The sequence below is a fragment of the Arvicola amphibius genome, chromosome 9 (assembly GCF_903992535.2).
Source record: "Arvicola amphibius chromosome 9, mArvAmp1.2, whole genome shotgun sequence".
Classification (NCBI taxonomy): domain Eukaryota; kingdom Metazoa; phylum Chordata; class Mammalia; order Rodentia; family Cricetidae; genus Arvicola; species Arvicola amphibius.
Genome location: NC_052055.2, coordinates 91,930,704 through 91,952,939, shown reverse-complemented (window position 1 = coordinate 91,952,939; position 22,236 = coordinate 91,930,704). Strand labels below are relative to the sequence as shown.

General features: G+C 49.7%; 2 protein-coding genes across 4 annotated transcripts; both read left to right on the top strand.

The window, feature by feature from the left end:
* Nucleotides 1-574: 574 nt before the first annotated feature.
* Nucleotides 575-10,101, top strand: Ankrd39 (ankyrin repeat domain 39). Of its 2 annotated transcripts, none has more exons than XM_038342499.1 (4): nt 575-709; nt 3,231-3,334; nt 4,342-4,545; nt 9,703-10,101. In XM_038342499.1, exons 1-4 carry the CDS (start codon nt 610-612, stop codon nt 9,844-9,846), a joined length of 552 nt encoding a protein of 183 aa, XP_038198427.1. In that variant the 5' UTR covers nt 575-609; the 3' UTR covers nt 9,847-10,101. The 2 variants fall into 2 exon arrangements, with proteins under 2 accessions (XP_038198427.1, XP_038198426.1); XM_038342498.1 differs by having other exon boundaries at nt 575-718.
* Ankrd23 (ankyrin repeat domain 23) lies at nt 9,752-22,234 on the top strand. Of its 2 annotated transcripts, none has more exons than XM_042055681.1 (9): nt 9,752-9,880; nt 14,670-14,816; nt 14,984-15,112; nt 16,308-16,433; nt 16,604-16,702; nt 16,789-16,887; nt 17,039-17,137; nt 17,226-17,324; nt 17,406-22,234. In XM_042055681.1, exons 3-9 carry the CDS (start codon nt 15,023-15,025, stop codon nt 17,499-17,501), a joined length of 708 nt encoding a protein of 235 aa, XP_041911615.1. In that variant the 5' UTR covers nt 9,752-9,880; nt 14,670-14,816; nt 14,984-15,022; the 3' UTR covers nt 17,502-22,234. The 2 variants fall into 2 exon arrangements, with proteins under 2 accessions (XP_041911615.1, XP_038198425.1); XM_038342497.1 differs by having other exon boundaries at nt 9,878-10,028.
* Nucleotides 22,235-22,236: the final 2 nt, after the last annotated feature.

Below are 22,236 nucleotides of genomic sequence, written 5' to 3'. Positions count from 1 at the left end.
CAGCGAATGTTGGCGTCAGTGACCATGGAGGGGCGGAGGGTTAAGCGCAAAGGTCCTTGCCCTCAGACCACATGCTTCCCACTGGATTGTTAAGGAACGAGGTCAGGGTGTTAGTGACTTTCTGGCAGTCGCTGCATTGCCCATGGACGGCCTGTTGGTCGGTTGATGCCGGGAAGATGGGATGAGGGACTGTGGGCGGCGTCCAGAGTCCTTGTGCCCTGGGGAGCCCGCGAGGCCTCGGTCTTGGCGAATGCGACGTAAACATTGCCCGGCGGGTTAAGATGCTTGGTCCCCACACCCTACAAGGCGCGGTTGCACGAACCGTCCCGCCTCCTCCGGGGCGCGCAGCAGCAGAACCCTGAACCTCTGAGCCGCCTTCTGCTTAGTTAGCCTCGGGCGCCCTCCTGTGGTGGCAGAGCAGCAAGACCCAACCCATCCAGCCCCGCCTCGCTACTGTCATTGGTTGCTAAACTAAGATCTAAGCGTCGGATTGGTCGATTCAGGTGAGAGGGCGGGACTCGGAGGTCAACTACGGACTCCAAGTGGTCATCTTGGGACGGAGGGGTGGGCACTTCGTAGGGGAGCCCGGCTGCAAACCCGGCAGCCGAGATGGCGGCGCCGCAACCGTGCTCGGACAGCTCCTGTTGTTCGCACCCCGGTGCGGTGCCCGGGGTACAGCAGACGCTGGAGGAGATGGACTTTGAGAGGGGTGAGAAGGGTGAGGCGGCCGCGTGGCTGGCGGCAGGCAATTCCCAGTCCCAGCCCCCGGGACGTGAACCAAAGAGGCCGCGAACAGAGTTTGGAGCTTCCGGGCTTGGCAGGAAGCCCTTCGGCCGCATCGATTCGAGTGCGGACGGGTAAACTGAGGCATTGGTGTCCGAACTGGGTCTGGAGACCAACCTAGCTAGGAGACAGTCTGCTCGGGGGACAGAAGAGCCAGGGACAGAATCTACAGCTAGTTGATTGTGTCCGCCTGAGAGGTCAGGGGAGCTGCTCTCCAGTGTGAGTGTACGTGTTGTAGCTATTACAGTGATTTCGAAACAGGTGACTGCATCTTTACGTGCGAAGCGCAAGGATCTGACTGTTTTGTCCCAGCTTATACAGAGATCTTGCTGGCAGCAATGGTCTCTGTTCTCCGTGCCAGCAACCTCTGTCTTATGAACTATGTTATCCCCGGGCACAGGTAGCTTGTGCAGCTATAGCAAGGTAGGGTAGACGCTACTGCGTCATACCTGACCGTCGCCGCCGTACTTCTTAACCAGAACCTTTTATCTCAGCAACTGCCATCTTTGGGCTGGGGATATATATATAATAGGGCCTCTCCCTTCCTCTCACGCCCTCGTCCAGTGTGTTCTCCTCCCCATTGGAAAAATAACAAATGAGATTATTACATTTACTTTTTTAAAATTTAAAGATCATTTATGTGCGTTTGTCAGAATTATTTCTGTGTACAACGTGTGCCTGGTGCCCATGGAGGCCAGAAGAGGGCATCAGATTCCCTGGAGATGCACTTACAGATGGTTGTGAGCTGGGTGCTGGGAACCGCCCCAGGTGCTCTGCAGAGAGAGCTGCCTGCTTTGTGGAGCTCTCTCTCCAGCCCTCCCTACTGCTTTTAGTTCCTCAAACCGAGTTCTCTCTTGTGACCTACAAAGCTCTGTTTCTGTACCCTTTGCAGTGGTGCCCTTTGGTGTCTCAAATATGCAAGACCTTTGGCTGATTAACATCATTCATTTTGCTTGCTAGCCAGTCTTCTTGCAAATTTCAGACTGAGAGCTCTCAGTTCTATGACACTTCTTCAGAGAAACCGTCCTTATGCCTTACCGAGTTCTTCCCTAGGGACAGTTATGCCCAGTAAAGATCTAGAGACTTTTTTGTGTGCCACAGCGATCCTGACGTGCACAGGCCAGCTCCCCACAAGAGAAGATGACCTGGCTCAACACGTCAGCCCTGTCTCTGTTAAAGAAAGAAACCTTGTCCTGTTCAAAGCAGGGCCCTTCCCCTCCAGCTTATTCTGTTACAGTAGCCATGTGCTCTCCTTATAGCAGTTTGGACTGACTCAGAGACTGAGGCAGGAGGGCTACAAGGTCAAAGCGAGACAGAGCAGGGATACATAGTGAGACACTTGATCCCAAAAACTAAAAGTGAAAAAAGAAATAGTTTGTGTATCACCTGCTGTTACTTTGTTTGCTTATTCTTTTATTAATTTCCCACATGCGATACGGATGCTCACCTATTGTGTGAATATTTTCTGTAAATCATGTTATTTTAGTTTTTAATTCATTTGTTTTTTTAGTTTTTAGTTCAGTTATTGGGGGTGTGTGTATTCTGTTTTGTTGGTCTGTCCATCTCCCCATTCCCACCTCTCCTACTCCTACTCCCTAGACAGTGTCTCACTATGTAGGGCTGACTGACCCCACCTCCTTATTCAGCTGTGTAGAATAACCTCGCCTCCTTGTTCAGATGTGTAGAATAACCCTGCCTCCTTGTTCAGCTGTATATAATAACCCCGCCTTTTTGTTGAACACAGTAACCTGGTTAGCTGTTCAGCTGTATATAATAAACACGCTGAGCTTCTGGGTTGTGCAGTTCTCAGCCAGTCCCAGTCCTAGCTTCTGTGTATGCAGTGTCTGGGCTCCCTTGCCAGAAAGGTCAAATTCCTGGAGCCCTGCAAGGACATGGCACCGGTTACATCCAGCATATCTGTCTGTGATATGCTGGTACATGGTTTTTTCCAAGTTTCTTCACCTCTTCTTTTCCCCATCATTTTATGCTGCATTGTAACTGAATTCCAAGCCACTAATTAATTCTCTCATCACCTGGGTGTGTAGTATTGGTCAACCTATTCGTGGTTATCTTATTTCAATAATTTTATTTATTTTTAAACTTAGGGTGTGTGGGGCATCTGGGTATGAGTTCGGAGGTCAGAGGACACTGGCGAGAGTCAGTTCTCTCCTACCGTGTAGGTATAGGGGGTTGAATTGGGGTAGTCAGGCTTGATGGCAGGTACTTGACCTGCTGAGCCATCTCACCAGTCCCTGATCAGCTTCTTGTTTGTTTGTTTGTTTAACACAGGGTTTCTCTTTGTAGCCCTGGCTGTCCTGGAACCAGCTCTGTAGACCAGGCTGGCCTTGAACTCACAGAGATCTGCCTGCCTCTGCCTCCCCTAGTGCTTAAACAAAGAAAAATCCCATCCTGCGGCCCTGCTGAGTGCTTTGATTGGCTTTCTGCAGGAATCTGGTCGGCAGCCCTGAATGGAGACCTGGGCCGAGTGAAACATTTCATCCAGAAGGCCACGGACCCTAGCCAGCCCGACTCTGCCGGCTACACTGCGCTGGTGAGCTACGGGACGGGCTTTGACTCTGGGCTGCCTGCTCTCTTCCCCTTTACTTCCAGCAAAGCCCTGCAGTGTTTGTTCTGTTGGTTCTTGTTACTGGTGTGCGTGTGTATGTATGAATGTGCAAGCCCACAGTGTGTGTGTTAATGTGCAAGCCTGGTGTGTGGGGTATGTATGTGTGTGTGTGTGTGTGTGTGTGTATGTGAATGTGCAAGCCCGCAGTGTGTGTGTTAATGTGCAAGCCTGGTGTGTGGGGTATGTATGTGTGGTGTGTGTGTGTGTGCACGTGTGCGCACATGTGCAAGCCTGTGAGTAGGCATGGGCTTGTCACAGGGCGTGTGTGGTGTGTGTGTGTGTGTGCGCGCGTGTGCGCACATGTGCAAGCCTGTGAGTAGGCATGGGCTTGTCACAGGGCATGTATGGAGGTCAGAGGACAACTTTTGGGAGTTGTTCCATCCCTTGCACTGAGTTCTGGGGATAGAACTTAGGTCACCAGACTTGGTAGTAAGTACTTTTAGCCACTGAGTCATCTCACTGGCTCTTGGGTTTTTTGTTTTTGTAAGGGTTCACTCTGGCCCAGGCTGTCCTTGAAGTCATTCCTGTCTCCCCCACCCCTAGTACTGAGGTTACAGGCATGCTACCTCACCTCGCTTTAAAGTTTGTTGTTTTGTCTTTTGAAATAGGCTCATATAACCCAGATTAGCCTCAAACTTGCTGTGTGTGGGATGACCCTGATCCTCCTGCTTCTTCCTGCTGGGATTACAGACACTGGCTTATGCCACCATGATGCTAAGCACTCTTCCACCTACACTGTATCCTTAGCCACCCTCCCCTTTTTATTTTGGCAGCGTCATGAGCAGCTGGGTATTTTAATTAGTGGAAGAGCACAGTGTCTCTGAGCTGGTTCCAGGTCCGCCCCTTGCTGGACAGCAAGTGCCTTTACCATCCCAGTGCCCCTGTCACCCGCCAGGACTTTGCTGTCTGACTTCAGTCTCTGCCCCCTGCAGCACTATGCTAGTCGCAATGGGCACTATGCTGTTTGCCAGTTTCTGCTGGAAAGTGGAGCAAAGTGTGACGCCCAGACCCACGGGGGTGCCACAGCCTTGCACCGGGCCAGCTACTGTGGGCACACGGAAATTGCACGACTGCTGCTTTCCCATGGGTCCAATCCTCGGCTGGTTGATGATGATGGCATGACCAGCCTACATAAGGTATGTCCCTGTCTCTGTCGTACCTTCTTTTCCTTAATCTTATTCATGTATTAGTTACTTTTCTCATTGCTTTCCTGTGACAAAATTCTTTCTTTTTTTCCTTTCTTTTTCTTTTTTTTTTTTTTTTTTTTTTTTGGAGACAGAGTCTCTCTATGTAGTCCTGACTGTCCTAGACCTTACTACGTAGACCAGGCTGGCCTTGAACTCACAAACATCCACAGGCCTCTGCCTTCCAGCTGCTGGGATTAAAGGCAGTGCGCTACCACACCCATGTCAAGGTAGGGGATACAGTCCATCCTGGCAACTATACAACAGCAGTAGGAGGTGAGGAGCGTGAGCAGCTGGCCGCGTGATGTCTATATTTGCGTGGGGAACATGATGCAATCAGAGGGCAACTTTCAGAAGTCAGTTCTCTCCTTCCACACATGGGACCAAGGGATCAAACTGATATTGACAGGTTTGGTGGCAAGTGACTTCCTCTACCTTCTGAGCCATCTTGTACCCACACTGCATCTATAGTCAGGAAACAGAGATCAAGGGTTCACTCTGGCCCTGGCTGTCCTTGAAGTCATTCCTGTTTCTACCCCCGAGAACTGAGGCGTGCCACCTCACTTTGCTTTAAAGTTTTTTTGAAATAGGCTCCCATAATCCAGATTAGCCTCAGACTTGCTGTGTGTGGGATGACCCTGATCCTCCTGCCTCTTCCTGCTGGGATTACAGCAGGTCCTGAAATGAATGCAGGCGCTCAACCAGGAGCTTAAAGGTCTCTAGAAATGCCCTCACACCTCCTAGGAGATTCTAAGTCCCACCCAGTTGATGACCAAGATTACAGTGCTCATTGCAGAAAACAGAAAAGCGTAGGGAAGAGAAGCCACCTGGGCCGGGCAGTGGTGGTGCACGCGTTTAATCCCAGCACTCGGGAGGCAGAGGCAGGCGGATCTCTGAGTTCGAGGCCAGCCTGGTCTACAAGAGCTAGTTCCAGGACAGGCTTTAGAAACTACAGGGAAACCCTGTCTCGAAAAACCAAAAAAAAAAAAAAAAAAAAGAGAGAGAGAGAGAGAGAGAGAGAGAGAGAGAGAGAGAGAGAGAAGCCACCTGGGGTCTCGGTGCTCACCTGTCAGCACCTTAGGAAAGTACTTTTCTAGCCGTTCTCCTGTGTGTGAGTTCGTTCTCTCTCCCCAGTGGCGAGTTGTGAAGGCACTCCCATGTAATCAGCTTTTTGAAACCAGTACTACTTGACCTCTCTACCATAGGTCATAGGCAGGATGATCATTTTTGGGACTCAGTACTCTAGGCTCTTCCTCCAGGCTTCCACTTTTCCAATCGCTCCCTCGCTTGCTTGCTCACTCGCTTGTTTTCTTCCTCTCTCTCTCTCTCTCTCTCTCTCTCTCTCTCTCTCTCTCTCTCTCTTTCTTGCTGGGGATTGCTGGGCAAGTCCTTTACCACTGAACTATTTGTTCAATCCACGCATGCATCTTAGAGATGTGATTTATGTATATATTTATAGATAGAATCCTTCCTTGCCCCAGCTCTGATTTTCTACCAGTGCTGTGACTTTGAAAGAGTTCCATCAAACCCTGCCTTCCATGGGATTCCCCCCGCCTCAGGCTTGCTTTTCCCAAGTCCAAGGAGCTATCCCACAAAGCCACCTGGGTTCAGCTCCTGCTGGCCTCAGTACCGTCCTCAGCGCTCAGGCTCCGCTCGGCTTTTCCATCCTCTTGCACTCACTATTGCTGTGTGTCACAAACAACTTTCCAATGGAAGCCTTCCACTCGCCGCCCCCTCTCTTGAACCAGGTTCTCCCTTCCTCCCTCTCTCCCTCCCTCTCTCCCCTTCCCACCAGGGTTTACTCTGTGGCATCGGCTAACCTGGAACTGTAGCAGATCAGGCTCTTCTCAAACTTGTGGCCATCAGTCCTGCTGGCTGCCCTTGTCTTTTTTTTAACCTGTTTTTTTTTTCATACTTTCTTAATATTTATTTATTTATTATGTATACAATATTCTGTCTGCATGTATGCCTGCAGGCCAGAAGAGGGCACCAGACCTCTTTACAGATGGCTGTGAGCCACCATGTGGTTGCCGGGAATTGAACTCAGGACCTTTGGAAGAGCAGGCAATGCTCTTAACCACTGAGCTATCTCTCCAGCCCCCTGCCCTTGTCTTTTGAGAATTGATCCTAAGCCTGCCCCAACCCATCCAGCTTTTTCCCCTCCCAGTTGTCATAGACCGTATTTCTACCTTTCTTTCTGGACTATAGTGTATATAGCAATTCTGTAGAACCTTCCTGGTCCCCAGACATTCTCGGCTGTTCGTGCCCTGCCCTTGGCTTCGTGGCTCCTGGCATGTTGGTTAGTTTTGTTACCTTGACATGAATGAGACTCACTTGGGAAGAGTGGCTGTCAGCTGAGGAAGTGCCTGCATAAGATCAAGGTGTGGGCAAATCTGTAGTGCATTATCTTGATGAATGATTGAAGCGGTTGGGCTCATCTCACTAAGGGGCTCACCTCACCAGGGCCAGGCCATCCCTGGGCAGGTTGTCCTGGGTAGTATAAGAAAGCAGGCCAGGAGCTGGAGAGATAACTCAGTAGTTAAGAACACTGGATGCTCTTACAGAGGACCCAGGTTCAATTCCCAGGACCCACAAGGTGGCCCAAACCATCTGTGACTCTAGTTCCAGTGAATCTGGCTCTCTAGCTGCAAGCAAAATACACACACATAAAATAAAAAGTAAAGACATATTTTAAAAAGCCACGCATGGAAGTGCGTGCATTTAAATCAAGCACTTGGGAGGCAGAAGCAGGTGAGTCTCTGAGTTTGAGGCCAGCCTGGTCTATACAGCAAGTTCCAGGATAGTCAGGGTTACACAAAGAAACCTTGCTTCGAAGAAGGAGGAGGAGAAGGAGGGGGAGAGGGAGAAGGAGAAGAAGCAAGCAGGCTGAGCAAGCCGTGAGGAGCAAGTCAGTAAGCAGCATCCCTCCATAGCTTCTGCTTCAGTTTCTGCCTCCAGGTTCCTGCCCCAACTTCCCTTCATGATGAGCAACAACCAGCACCGGAATAAAGCCTTTCCTCCCCAAGTCACATTTGGTCATGGAGTTTTATCGTAGCACTAGAAACCTTATTAAGATACCTGTTCAGCTCGAGATTCTCTTTGAGGTCTGGCTCACCAGAAGCAGCAGCTGGAGCTGGCTTCTGTGGAGTGTGCAGCCTTTGGACACACCACAGGTGCGCAGTGAACAGCTGCATGTTGGGTTTTGTTAAATCCTTGACAGGTGTAGAAGCACGAGTCTTTTTGTTTGTTTGTTTTTTGGGGTTTTTTGTTTTTGTTTTTTAAGACAGGGTTTCTCTGTAGCTTTGGAGCCTGTCCTGAAACTAGCTCTTATAGACCAGGCTGGCCTCAAACTCACAGAGATCCACCTGCTTCTGCCTCCCAAATGCTGGGATTAAAGGTGTGCGCCACCACCGCCCGGCGTCTTTTGTTTTTTTAAAAATACTTCCTAATAGTGGTGCGTGCCTTTAATCCCAGCACTCAGGAGGCAGGCAGATCTCTGTGAGTTCGAGGCCAGCCTGGTCTACAGGGTAAGTTACAGGACAGCCCGGGCTGTTACAAAGAGAAACCCTGTCTTTAGAAAAAACAAAACAAAACAAAACAAAAAAAAACCCAAAACTTAATTTACTAATTTGTGGAGACTAAAGGGGTGGTGGCTCAGTGGTTAAGAATGTGTACTATTTTTTTTTAATCCCAGCACTCAGGAAGCAGAGGCAAAAAAGATAAAAAGATGTATTTATTTATTATGTATACAGTGTTCTGCCTGCATGCCAGAAGAGGGCACTAGATCTCAATATAGATGGCTGTGAGCCACCATGTGGTTGCTAGGAATTGAACTCAGGGCCTCTGGAAGAGCAGCCAGTGGGCTTAACCTCTGAGCCTCTCCAGCCCAAGAGTGTATATACTGTTCTTGCTGAGGATTTAAGTTCAGTCCCCAGCTCACAACACCCTGTAACTCCAGCCAGGAAATCTGCTGCCCTCTTTTGACTTTTGCAGGCACCTGCACATACCCCCCCACATGCACATAATTTAAAACATGATTTCTTTGTGTTCACGTATCTGTGAGTGTACACACACATCCGCGTGCAGATGCACGTGCCTGTACAGGGACCAGAAGTCAGCACTGGGTGTTCTGCTCTGTCAGCCCCTAACTTTTCCTCTGAGATAGGCGTCTCTTCCTGAACATGGGGCTCAAGTTCTCTCAGCTAGGCTGGACGCCAACAAGCCCCAGAGAGCCTCTTGTCTGAACTCGCTTCAGTGCTGGGGTTATGGGCAACTGCTAAGCTGGGGGGCAGGGGTGAGGTGGGTGGAAAAGCACCCCAGGAGGCCAAGGAAGGAGAATCGTGAGTTTGAGGCTAGTTTGAGCAACACAGTGAGACACTATCTCAAAAAGTCACGAGAGAGAGAGAGAGAGAGAGAGAGAGAGAGAGAGAGAGGAAAAGAAAAGAAAAGAAAAGAAAAAGAAGATCAGGCATGATGGCACACACCTTTAATTCCAGCATGTAGGAGGCACAGGCAGGCAGATAGCAGTAAATACCTATAGCCTGGTGTACATAGTGAGCATAGTGAACTTCAGGTCAGCCAGGGCTACATAGTGAAACTATCTTTAAAAAACAGGACAGAAACAGGAGCAACCTTGTCTCAAATGGTAAAAAGCGGGGTTGTAGCTCAGTGGTGGAGTGCTTGCCCGACATGCACAAAAGCCCAAACATGGCTGCTCAGTAGCTGTAACTCCAGCACTTGGAAGGTGGGGGAGGACTGCCAGAAGCTCAAAGCTAGTCCGGTACACACAGAAAGTTCCAGAGCAGCTGAACTAGAACCAGAACTAACAATGACTAGCTACCCAGACTGCCCAGGTGCTCCACAAATCTGTGTATAAGGCATGGTGTTTTGGTGGGAACTTAGACATTGGAGGCGCCTGTTTCCAGGACACATTCTTAAACAGGTCCCCGAAAGGGAAGGAAGAAAGTGTAGGGCCCAGCTCGGGAGCATGTTTTGATTCAGGCCTCTCTCTCTCTCCCTCTCTCTCTCTCTCTCTCTCTCTCTCTCTCTCTCTCTCTCTCTCTCTCTCTCTCTCTCTCTCTCTCTCTCTCTCTCTCTCTCCCCCCACAGGCTGCCGAGAAGGGTCACGAGGACATCTGCTCCCTCCTGTTACAACACAGCCCAGCTCTGAAGGCTGTCCGGGATCGCAAAGCACGCCTAGCATGTGACCTGCTGCCCTGCAACAGTGGCCTGAGGGACCTGCTGGCCAGTTGAGGCTCCGCCTCCCCTCTCTGGCTGCCCTTGAAGGGTACACAGACAGCTCTCCACACCCTGCCTTGCTCAGCATCATGCTGCCTGATGGGACCAGGGCCAGACTGCCCGGAAGAGCCCCTGTCTAGCTGGTGCGGGAGCTAGTAGGAAGGCTTGGGAGGGCTGACGACTGTGAGCCTGGACAGGTGATCATATAAGTTAGTCCTTGTAGAAACAGCTATCCATTTGGATGGAAATAAAGCTTATATCTTGACATCATTCCACAGACAAAGATAAATTTCCAGGGGGCTGGAGAGATGGCTCAGCGGTTAAGAGCACTGGCTGCTCTTCCAGAGGTCCTGAGTTCAATTTCCAGCAACCACATAGTGGCTGACAGCCATCTGTAATGAGATCTGGTGCCTTCTTCTGGCATGTGGGCATACATGGAGGCAGAATGTTGTATACATAATAAATAAATTAATTAATTAAAAAAAAAAACTTTTAAAAAAAAAAAAAAAAAAAAAAAAAAAAAAAAAAAAAAAAAAAAAAAAAAAAGATAAATTTCCAGATAGAGTCCTAAATATAAAAATGCAAAACTTTGAAGTATTAGAAGAAAATACAGTGTCTAACAGCAGCTGCTTTCTAGCCAAATGAGCTTGGTGCAGTTTTCTCTTTTTACCTGCCTGTTCCTCAGCCTCCCTGTCTGTGAGATGAAAGTGACTAGAATAGGCCTACCTCAGGGTTCCTGGATGTCTGAGGAGGTTGTGCTCTCCGGTGAGTACGCGCGGCACCACAAGCAGCACAGGAGAGTGTTCGTTGCTGGGCCTGGCCTATCAGCTGCTCAGGAGGCTGAGGCCAGCCTGGGCAGCATAGACCCCGTCTCAGAAGGTAAAAAGGGGCTGTTGCTCAGTGACATGCAAAAGCCCTACCATTCAATCCCTAACACAATGTGGAGAAACGGTGGCCAGTCCCAAAGTCTGGCTGATACTGGCTTTTATTCCAGAGTTTCAGTTCTAGAAGTCTGGTTTGTACAGAGTGTAGCTGTGCCAGGTGTGGTTGCACACACTTTTAGTCATGGCACCCAAGGTAGGAAGATCTCTTGGAGCTCTAGGCCAGCCAGAGCTACAGAAACCCTGTCTCCAAAAAACCATGTAATTATAATTGCTTTTTTGTTTGGTCTGCACTGCTTACTAGTGAGACTACACACCTGTCCCTGACCTTCCTCTTTGACATGGTTTTGTTCTTGCTGTGTAGTCTAGGCTAGCCTTCCTTCAATCTGGAGCCATTCTCTGGCCCCAACATCTTGAGTGTTGGAACTTTGAGTATCGAGCCTTTGCTTTGGTTATATGCATATATAGAGAGAAACGTGTATGAAATATGCTTTATATATGTATATTAACATTTTCTTTTGTACTGTCACTTGCCTTAAGTTGTTTGGCTTCTGGTCATGGAAACTAGGGCACATACCATAGACAGCAATTTAGCAATACCTCTTTAAGTGAGCAGAGCCAATAATTTTGACTTCTTTGTAACAACATAGGAAGATTCATTCTTGATTACAGAGGTGTCTATTTACAGACTCATTTACAAACTGTGCGTGCATTAGGGCCCAAGGCCCTGAGTTCCCCAGCACTGACAGAACAAGAGATGCATTAAAATATAGTGTATATTTAAAAGAGAGTGCCTAGCATGGCAGCTAACACATAATCGCAGGACTCAGGAGCTTAGGCAGAATTACAAGCTTGAGGCTAGCCTGAGCTACAGTGTGAGACTGTGTGTTTGTGAGAGAAAGAGAGAGAGAGGGAGAGAAGGGGAGAGTGCAAGACCTGACCTACTGAGAGAGAGGAGAGGAGACACGACTGACCTGCTCCCGGCCACAGAAGCAAGAATAATCAAATAGGTCTTTAGTTTTGTTTTTAAAAATAAAGAGTAATTTTTTTCTTTTTTTTTTTTTTTTTTTAACCTAGAGATGTAATACCAGTTAACTCTGTGTGGTAAAAACTAGCATTTTCCTTAAAAAAAATTTTTTTTTTTTTGGTTTGGATACAGGTATCTGAGCCACTGCGAAACTTTAAACCCAAGGCCGGCTTTCTTCAGCCATCTCAGTGCGAGGCATTTCGTTTGTTTATTCTTTGTTTGTCTGTTTGAGACAGGTCTTTCTACGTAATCCTGGCCTCCAGGAACTGACTCTGTAGATCAGGCTGGTCTTGAACAGAGATCCTCCTGTCTCTGCCCCCAAATGCTGGGATTGAGGGTGTGCTCCACCAAACCCACCCAAGTACTAGAATAATGCTCAACCGTGCCCACCTTCATCAGACACGGGACAGTAGAAGCAGAGCTAGTCCGACTTTCTTGTCGGCCTCCTTTCCCACGGAGTAATGTTTCCCTCCTCACAAGGGAACACAAAAACCGAAAGACCCGGGCTTCTTTAAGAAGTTGTATTTCAGCCGGGCGGTGGTAGCACATGCCTTTAATCCCAGCACTCGGGAGGCAGAGGCAGGCAGATCTCTGTGAATTTGAGACCAGCCTGGTCTACAAGAGCTAGTTCCAGGACAGGCTCCAAAGCTACTGAGAAACCCTGTCTCGAAAAAAAAAAAGTTGCATTTCCTTAAATTCTGTTAAATCCATGAGGCCAACGTGGACAACAGGCGCTCTGGTAACTCTGTGGTCTCTGGTCCTCCTTCAGCCACATTTCCCCTTGTGCTTATTTGGTTCTCCCTGTCCATGTTGCCTTCATGCCGGAGTCTTGTTTACTGGGTATCTGATTTCCTTGCAAAGGTCAAGTTGGAATTTGGGGCACAGCAGAGTGAAAAGCATTTCTGGCTTCTGAAGAATTAGGAATTTGATTTTTGTTGGCTGAAGACAGTTTGCTTTGTGGCTGGCTGTTATGATTGCTCCAGCCCGGGACCTGGAGCGGGTCTCCCTTCTCCTGTTGAAGGGCATGCTTCCTGCCCAGAGAGCATCTCGTGTGGACCTACAAGGCTTCTTCAGCCCTATAAGGGCCGATGACAGGCTTGGGAGGGACGCCATGTGCTGAGGGACAAATCTGGGAGGGAAGGGCAGCCTTGAAACTAGCCAGAGAAACCTGGTTTCATCATGTAGGTCCAGGAGAATTCCCAAGGCATTAGGTCAGCCTCTTCTGTTGTCCTTCCTGAGGTCCTCTGGATGCCTGCCTTGTGCCGGGGTCTAAGCTGGTCTTGGCAGTGGCACAGGCAGCCCGATCTCCATTGAGGCTGGGTCCCACCAGTGGGCTCTGAACTCAGAAGAGTAAGAAATGTTTCCCCTGGGCCTGGCCCAGGCATCCCAGCCCATGTGGTGGTAAAATGACTCTTTGGTAGATGGGGTGTGTGGCAGGTGCAAGGTAGTGGGTGTCTGAGGAGGTTGCTGACTCAGCTCCAACAGCCCCTTTTCCTGCCCTCAGTGGGCCACGTTCCCAGACTGTATTTTGGTTAGTGTGACAGAGCCCCAGAGTCATCTGGCCTGGGCACAAACTCTGTCCTTCCCCACCCACAAGAGAGAGCGCTCCCATAAAAGGGCTCAGCGCTGTGCTCCCTTTGCTGGGCGTTTGGAGAGCAAGGGGGGGACCATGGACTTCATCAGCATTCAGCAGTTGGTAAGGACGCAAGGCGGGTTACTGGTCCTCACCAGTAACTCAGACAGGGTGCAGGTACCCAGACTTTATGGCCAGAGTAACAAAGTCTGGCTGAGGGGACAGCGTGGTTCCTTCCTGCCCAGTTCTCATGTTAGTGGGTATCAAGAGAAGGAAGACAAATGGGAAAGAAGCCGGGCGGTAGTAGATGGGAAAATCCTTGTGTTACTGAGTCTGTGTTTATTTTTGGTGAGTGTGGTACTGGGGGTCCATCTTGGGGCTTCACATATGCGAGGGTAGCACTCGGTCACAGACTTGCACCCCCAAGTTTGTAGGTGTGCCTTTGTCTGGATGGTGGAAAAGAGCCAGGAAGTGGTGAGTTACTCTGGAAGCCACGGGTATAGCTGTATCATCTGGTTGGAACGTTCTGGAGGGTCTGGCACTTTAGGAGTGGTATTCGTCGTGTTCCATGGGCAGTGAGAGAAAGTGACGCAGTGTCAATTTGGGTGGCAGAACATGGAGGGCATGGGGCACGTATAGCTCACTGGGGCACAGTGGCCCCAGCTGGCTCCTGGGAGGTGGACTGCAGGACCCACTCCAGGAGATAGGAGCGTTGAAGCTGCTGAGTTAGAGGGAAGCCCGGGGTCTTCCGTTGCTCTCTGCAGCTCTCTCACCCTCAGTCCGCACCTTCCTCCCCGTCCTCCAGCTCCCTGGATGGCTGTTAAGGAACTGGCTGGGTAGCACCTATGACCAGCTCTCGGGGATGGTTTGAGCCCATTTTACAGAGACAGAAACATAGTCTCTCTAAGACCCAGGGGCTGAAAGCAGGGATTTGGAATTTGGCCAAGGAGCTTCTCTTCTCTAAGCTTGGGTCAGGTGGCAGTATGACATGCCATAGGAATCGAGGCAGAGAAGCCCAGGGTGGAAGCTAAGGTGTCATCTGTCTGAGCTCCCAGGCATGAACCCAGTATAGACAGACACCAGCCTCCCTTCACTCTGTGATTTGCTGATAGCTGACAGCAAATCCCCTGGCCTTGTCCACTGCCACAGTTGGTAAAAACTGTAGACGGTGTGTGTGTGTGTGTGTGTGTGTGTGTGTGTACCAGCATGGCAGCCCACCAGGAAATGTCAGGCTAACTCCCCGGTTCAAAACTGATCTTTGTATGTCGGATCTCAGCCATCCTGCTGTGCCCCACAACTGATTCCCAAGCATCCCTTCAATGGTCCCGTTCCTTAATGTCTTCTACCTGTCCTGCAGGTAAGTGGAGAAAGAGCTGATAGGAAAGTGTTGGAGTTTGGACATAGAGTTCCCGATCCTGGAGGCTGGCCTAGTGACTGGAGGCTCGGACCCCACAAGGCCGTGGCCCGGGAGAAACTGAAGTTGGAGGAAGAGAAGAAAAAGAAAGTAAGTGCCCTGGAAAGGGGTTGGGGCAGTGTGGGTAACTGTGAGCAACGAGGACCTAGAGCCCATGGCCACTGTCAGCTAGCCACAGTGGATTAGTCTTAGCCAGGAGCCTGCCCTGAGACCCTACCCGGTGACTGATGTCTGGCTTGGGCATTCTTCTGTCCTAGCTGGAAAGATTTAACAGCTCCAGACTGACTCTGGACAATATGAAAGACTTGGAAACCTTGCTTCAAAGACGAAGAGAAAAGCGACTGAGACACAAAGTCCCCCCCAGGGAACCTGAGCCTGTGGTTGAGGTGAGTGAGGAAGGCTGGTGTCCAGAGGCAGAGATGGCCTCCCGTCTTGGGGGCCTGGAAAGAATTATCTAAGGGCTGCAGCTACTTAGTGCATGGGGAGCTGCATGGAATGCTTGCGGAGCCTTCTGTCCCTTCCATAGGGTGATGCGTTAGCGCCTTGGCTTCTTGCGACAAAACACCTGGCAACTTAAAGGTTATTTTGGCTCACTGCTGTGGGGAAAGCATGGCAGCAGGAGCTTGAGAGAGCTGAGAGAGGAGAGGAGAGGGGAGGGGGGAGGGAGGGAGAGAGAGAGAGAGAGAGAGAGAGAGAGAGAGAGAGAGAGAGAGAGAGAGAGAGAAGAGAGAGAAGAGAGACAGAGAGGAGAGAGAGAGACTATGTACCAATGCTTGCCTGTATGTACATATGTGCACCGTGTACATGGTGGTCAGAGGAGAGCATCATATGCTCTGTACAGATGGTTGTGAAGCAACACAGAGGGGCTAGGAATTGGACCTGAATCTTCTGAGCCATCTCTCCAGCCCCAGTGCTCACTTCCTTAAACTTGCTCTCTCCTTTTCCTCAGCCTAGGACCCCAGCCCATCAAAAGGTTCTACCCACATTTAGAGTGGTTTGCAGCAGCTGGCCTAACCTAGAGAATCTCTCACTGATGTGCCCAAGGGTTTGCCTCCTAGATGACTCTAGATCTGGCCAAATTAAGCCTCACAGGCAGCTAGCTGTAACCAAGTGCTGGCCACTGAGGACTTAGCCACACAAACAAGCCTTTCCAGTTTGTTCAGAGCTAGATGTGTGTAGTCTGCAGGGCTATTCTTCAGCATCCACTCACCTGCTCAGCTTCTCAGGGCTGCTGGCACTAGTGCCTCCTGGTCTGTGACACACGACCCGTCTCTACCTTTTGCTCATGCGCTGTGTGCCTGCCTGTATCCAATGTCCTTGACATAAGGACACCAGTCATACAGGAAAGGGGTCTACCCTACTCTAACATCATTTCAAATGCAATGACCATTATTTTCAAAAGATTCAGCATATGAACCAGAGTATGGGAACAATCAATGTATGACACCCATTTCCCATTCTTTATCCCCCGAGAATTGAAAAACCTATAACCAAACAGGCCTGATGTGCTGGGCCAGACTGGTAAAGCAGAACTGACAGATGCCTGAGGGCCAGGGGAGTAACTTAGTTCTGCTCACCCAGCCGCAGCCCCAGGTCCCACTGGAGCCAGTGGACCTGGACACGTTCCTGAAGGCAGCTGCCGAGAATCAGGAAGCCCTGATTGACAAGTACCTGACAGATGGAAGGGACCCCAATGCCCATGACAAGGTAGGGAGGGTGGGTGATTGCATTTCTGACACCTGGATGTGCCATCTTGTACATTCTAGTCCTTGCCTGGGACACTGGGTAACTCCGACCTGTTCTAGGAACAGAAGGGGGGGGAGGTGGCTCTAAGGATTAGCTCTGCTCTCTTGGCCTAATTTTGTTTCTCCTCCCAGCTCCACCGCACAGCCTTGCACTGGGCCTGTCTGAAGGGCCACAGACAGCTTGTGAACAAGCTGCTGGCGGCAGGGGCTGCTATAGAGGCACGGGACTTGGTGAGAAAGAGGGGACAGGGAATGTGGAGGTTCTAGTTAGGCCTTGCAACCCAGCGGGTCAGAACACCTTGGTGCTTTGTGTGCAGCTGGACAGGACGCCTGTATTCTGGGCCTGCCGTGGAGGACACCTGGACATTCTCAAGCTGCTGCTTAACCAGGGAGCTCAGGTCAATGCACAGGACAAGGTGAGGGGCCATTGCCTGCTTTGGGTGGTAATCTGTTAGGGACAGACATAGCAAACAGGGAACAGATGTTCCCCTTGAAAGAAGGCACAGCCCTTTTGGGTGGGGTGGAATGGCCAGCCCAGATCCAGCACTGCACCCCACTTCTCCCTAGATCTGGAGCACTCCTCTCCATGTAGCAGTACGCACGGGCCACACCGACTGCCTGGAGCACCTCATTGAGTGTGGCGCCCACATCAATGCACAGGATAAGGTGGGTGTTTGTGAGCAGCCTGGGGCAGGCCGGAGGCCATCTGTGTCAGCATTGGGCCTATAGCAGTGACCGACTGGTCTCTCCACAGGAAGGGGACACAGCACTCCATGAGGCTGTGCGCTATGGGCACCACAAAGCTACGAAGCTGCTGCTGCTCTATGGAGCCAAGTTGGGCATGAAGAATGTGGTGAGTCGCCAGGCAGGCACCTGTGCTGAGGTCAGGGGGAGTACCTGGAGAGACAGACTGACTCAGTATCCTTGTTCACAGGCCTCCCTGACACCAGTGCAGCTGGCACGAGACTGGCAGCGGGGTATCCGGGAAGCACTACAGGCCCATGTGGGGCACCCCCGTACCCGGTGCTGATGACTTTGACCTGTGGGTCACTCCTAACTACCATTCCACACCCACTTTCCCACCCACCTCGAAGTGGTTCTCTGCTCCAGTCCTGATTTCTCTCTGGCTTTGCTTCTTTAGGCCTGAGGCAACAGGTAGAACAGGCCCCCTGGGTTTCAGTGAGGGAGACCGTGTTCCCTGTCACGGCTGGAGCAGAACCATAAGCAAGAAGTGGGTCCAGACAAGGGCCAAGGCCAGAGCAGAACGTGAACAGACCGGCACTACCCACAGCTGGGCCTAGGCCTCTGTCTACCAATCCTTAGATCAGGAGACTGGCCTTGGCCTGTTGTCGAGATGCAGATGTGGCCAGCAGCTGCAGGGTACAGAGAAGAAACAGGCTACCTAAGTGCCAGGCACTGGTGCAGCTCACGCTGTCCTTTGGGTGGAGTTCCTCCAGGGACTCCACTCCTATCAGCAGCAACCCTGAGAGCATATGGAGCAGTTCTAGGCGTCTCTCATCTCCAGACTCTGGGGGTGGTTCTGGCAGGCTGAGGGGCATGACAACAGGGTCGCGGTCCCTCGGATGTCAGTACCTACCAGGTTGCCCCAGAAGCTGGAGACTGATGGACTGGAACTAGTGTGTACTCTGGGAAAGTTCCACCTAAAAGGCAGCTCTGCTCGTCTTATGTGAGGGTAGGATGCCAGGTGCTGGGGATTGCTTGTGGCCCACTCAACTTTTGGGGCGGCGGCCCGCAGCCCTAGCTTACCTAAGGCTCTATTGCCCCCTGGTACTGCGGAAAGCACCTGGACTAAGCTCTGTGCCCTGAACACTGAGTTGAGCACCTTGCTGTGGGACACAGTCACAGACCCGTGCCAACTGGTAGTGTAGTGAGGACTTCACACAGGCACACGCTCCTTCCCCTTCCAGCTGTTTCCAGTTCACTGGTGCAGACTTGTACTACTGGCGGGGCTGGCCCCTAATATGCCAGAAAGTTGATGCTGGGCCCTCCACTGAGGCCACAGGCTGAACAAAGGGCTAAAAGGTGAAGGCTTTGCCTCCCTCACACAGCTCTGAGCTGACATTCATTTTGGCAGCCTCTCTGCCCATTACTATGTGAAAGACTAGTGCTCCCTCCTAAAGGCACAAACCTTTTTATGGGCAGGCCCTGCCCTGTTGTGACACAGTGGGCACCTAGACAACCTGTGCCATGGGCAAGACAGACATTCAGGACTACGCAATATGACGACTCCTCAGAAATGAGGACACTTAAATGACACACAAAGCCACCTTTTTATACAGAACACTGTTTTCTCATTAAACTGACTATCCACCACAGCCGTGTTGTCTTATGGGCACCGGGAGGAGGCAGTGCATCAGGCTACATGAAAAACCAAACCAAAGGCCTTGTCATCCTCCACTGCAGAGATCAGTGCATCACTCATGCCAGCGGGCAGCACGACATGTCACCAAATGCAAGGCATGCTTTACATGTATCAGGGAGCGGGGAGGAGAGGGTCCTGGCACTTGGCTCTCATGTTCAGGACCCACAGTTTTTAAAAGGCCTGATGTCTGCTGGGTATGATGGCGCACACCTTTAATCCCAGCACTTAGGAGGCAGACCTATCTCTGAGTCCAAGGCCAATCTGATCAACATACTGAGTTCTAGACCAGCCAGGGTTACACAGTGAGACCTTTTCTGAAAATCCTAATGTCTAATGTTCTAGGTCAGAAGCCCTGAAAGGAGGATCCAAGTATTAGTTGAGGACATGGTTATCTACAAATACTAGCAAACTGTAAGGAAGTCTTGGTGGGTGGTGGGTGATAAATACCTACCTTAATATTAATAGTCTAAGACCTCATGACACAATATAAACAAAAATCTGTTTCTCCCTAATACCAATGAACATTATGGGTACAAAAAACATAGTACAACTGTTTTAAGTTTAAACCTTAAAAAAAAGTAAACTGCTGAAGTCTACAAATGAAAATGTTTACATAGACGTAGTGTGTTCACTAGAAGGCACAACATGAAAAGCTGTCAGCTCTTCCCACAGTTCCTACCAAAATCAAGAAAGATGTAAACAAGATTATCTAAACTTTGTAAGAAAATGTATACCCTAAGCAATTGTGAGCCATACATGGTAGCTCCTGCCAGTAATCCCAGCACTTGGAAGGCCTCAGGAGGATTGCTTTGTGTTGCAGCTTAGGTTGGATATGCTATATCCACTCTAATGTGATGTAGTAGACAACTCAGAAACAATCCCCCCCCCCACACACACAAATACACCCAACAAACGGACATCCTTAGGCTAAACAAGGAATGGGGTGGGTGGAGCCACAGAAGGCAAGTTTATGAATTTGAGGCCAGCCTGAGCCTATAAACAACAAAACCCTAAACACCAATAACACAAAACCAGCTGTGGGGGCTAGAGAGGGCTGGGCAGCGAAGAGCACCAGCCCTGGCTGCTGCTCCAAAGGACCAGGCTCCAGTTCCAGGGAGGATCCGATGCCTTTTGGCCCCTGCAGGCACTAAGGATGTACGTGACGTACAGACATGCAGGCAGAACGCTCATATTCATAAATTACAAAACAGCTGTGACCAAGCCTTATTTATGGAGATATTAATTTAAAATGGATCACAAGCTTACATGTAGAACAGGAACTCAAACTGTTAGGGGGAAAGGTAGATAATTTCTGAGATCTAGAACAGCTGGATATGCTGAAAGCAGAAAAGAAAGTTTGGTAAAATGAATTTGACCACAATTAAAAACCTTTGTTCCAGATAAGACCCTGCTATAAGAAGACAGCCTCACTGTTAGTATGCTGTTACTGTGAGCACACAACAGATGGGCAGCTCAGAGGAGCCTGGGGTTCCTTGGTCCTCTGGGCCATGTACATTCTAAGGAGGGAGAACATGGCAGAGGTCTCTTCACCTCACTGTCATCAGGGAGAGGGAGGAAGAGGCCAAGGCCCCAACAGCCCCTTTGAGGGCAAGCCCAGTGACCTCAAGAGGGCTCACTTCAAAGGGATTAAAGTCTTCAGTGAGCAGGCCTGAGGGGACACTTCAGATCTAGACTACAGCTAAAACTACAGGCTTAAAATCCCTGCAAATCAAACATCCAACAAAGGGTTTTAGAATCTGATGTTCTCAGACAAAAAAGGTGTGTGGGTGGATGGGGGGGGCAAATGAATGGGCAAAGAACACAGACATGACACCAAAGTAAAAACATGAACAGATTCATGTATAGTGCTGGATTCCATCAGAAAAAACAGGCAAGAGCCACAGTGGTTCTGGTGGTCACTTATCTCACTTATGTTATAGCTGAAGTAAAAACAATGACCATTTGGAAGATTTGAGAAATTGGATCCTTCCTATACTTCATGTAGGAACTGAAGGTTGTACACAGCTACAGCCAAACGCCTGACTCTTTAAAAGACAAGCAACCTGGCAACTGCACTCCTGGCACTTCCCCCGGAGTCAACACCAATCTTCACACCAAACTCTGTACATGAATGTTCATAGCAGCTTTATTTAGAGAAGGCCAAACACTGGAAACAACCCAGATGTCCTTCCTTTGACGGGGCAGGACACCATGGAACACCACTTGGCAAGAAAGGGAACAAACTACAGACACAATGAGCTGGGTCAATCCCCAGGGCACTGTGCTGAGGGCCACACACTGCACAGCCCCTGAAACACTCTTGAAATAACAAAACAACAGAGATGAGAACAGTCTAAGAATGGTTGCCAGAGCTTAGGGATGGGGCAGCTGGCTCTGAGTGGCAGTCCAGGGGGTACCCTGGTAGTGACAGGACAGTGGGTTAGACTTGGGTCTACACAGGTGCCGGGTACCATCTGCACCAACCCAGGCTTTGAGACTACATTCTAGTTTGTGAGATAGGACCACTGAGGAAAAGCAGATAAAGGGTGCATGGACCGTATCTTTGTAACTCCCTATGAATTTGCAAGTACTATAAAATACAGAGTCAGGTAAATAGGAAAACAATAGCTCTAAGTGCATTTTGGCATCCTACCTTGGAATCCTGCAACAGAAAAGGATATTACAAAATAAAAAAAAAAAAAAAGATAACATCCAAATCAAGCCTCCAGTTAAATTGTATGGCACCAATGTTAGCATTTTAATTTTGATTAATGTAACAAGGTTATTTAATATGTTAATAGTAGAGGAAGCTGAGTACAGGGCACGTGGAATTCTTCTATGCATCTAACACTATTTCAAGCTCATAACCCTGGTGTTCAAGGTGACTACCTCAGAAGCCCAGCAGGGCCCAGCTATTGAAGGTTCTAATTGGCCAGGTGATTCTGAGGTGCAGCCAAAATGAAAAATTCTGTTCTGGGGAGAGATGATTTTTTAAGTATTTGCTTCCAACCTGAGTTTGTTCTTAGAGCATATTCCTTGAGAATATTTTCTCAGCATACCACTGTTCCCTTGGCCTGCAAGTCTCACTTACCAGGACCCACATTCTTTTGAGGAAAGTTCCAGAAATCTCCCTTCCCACCCCAACCTCTGGTCCCAGAGCTGAAACTGTGGAAGGAAAATGTAGGTAAACTAGAAGAGAAAAACAGAGCTTTCCCATCCCTGCATCCCCAAAACACCACCACTGGAAACAGAAAAGGGCACAGAATCTGAAATAGTTCAGATACAAGAAAACCTTGACTTCTCAGCAGGTAACAAGGAGGAATCAGGTCTGCAAACAGTCCTCCCTGATTGCTGCTTACTACATGGTGCACATCTCCCTGGG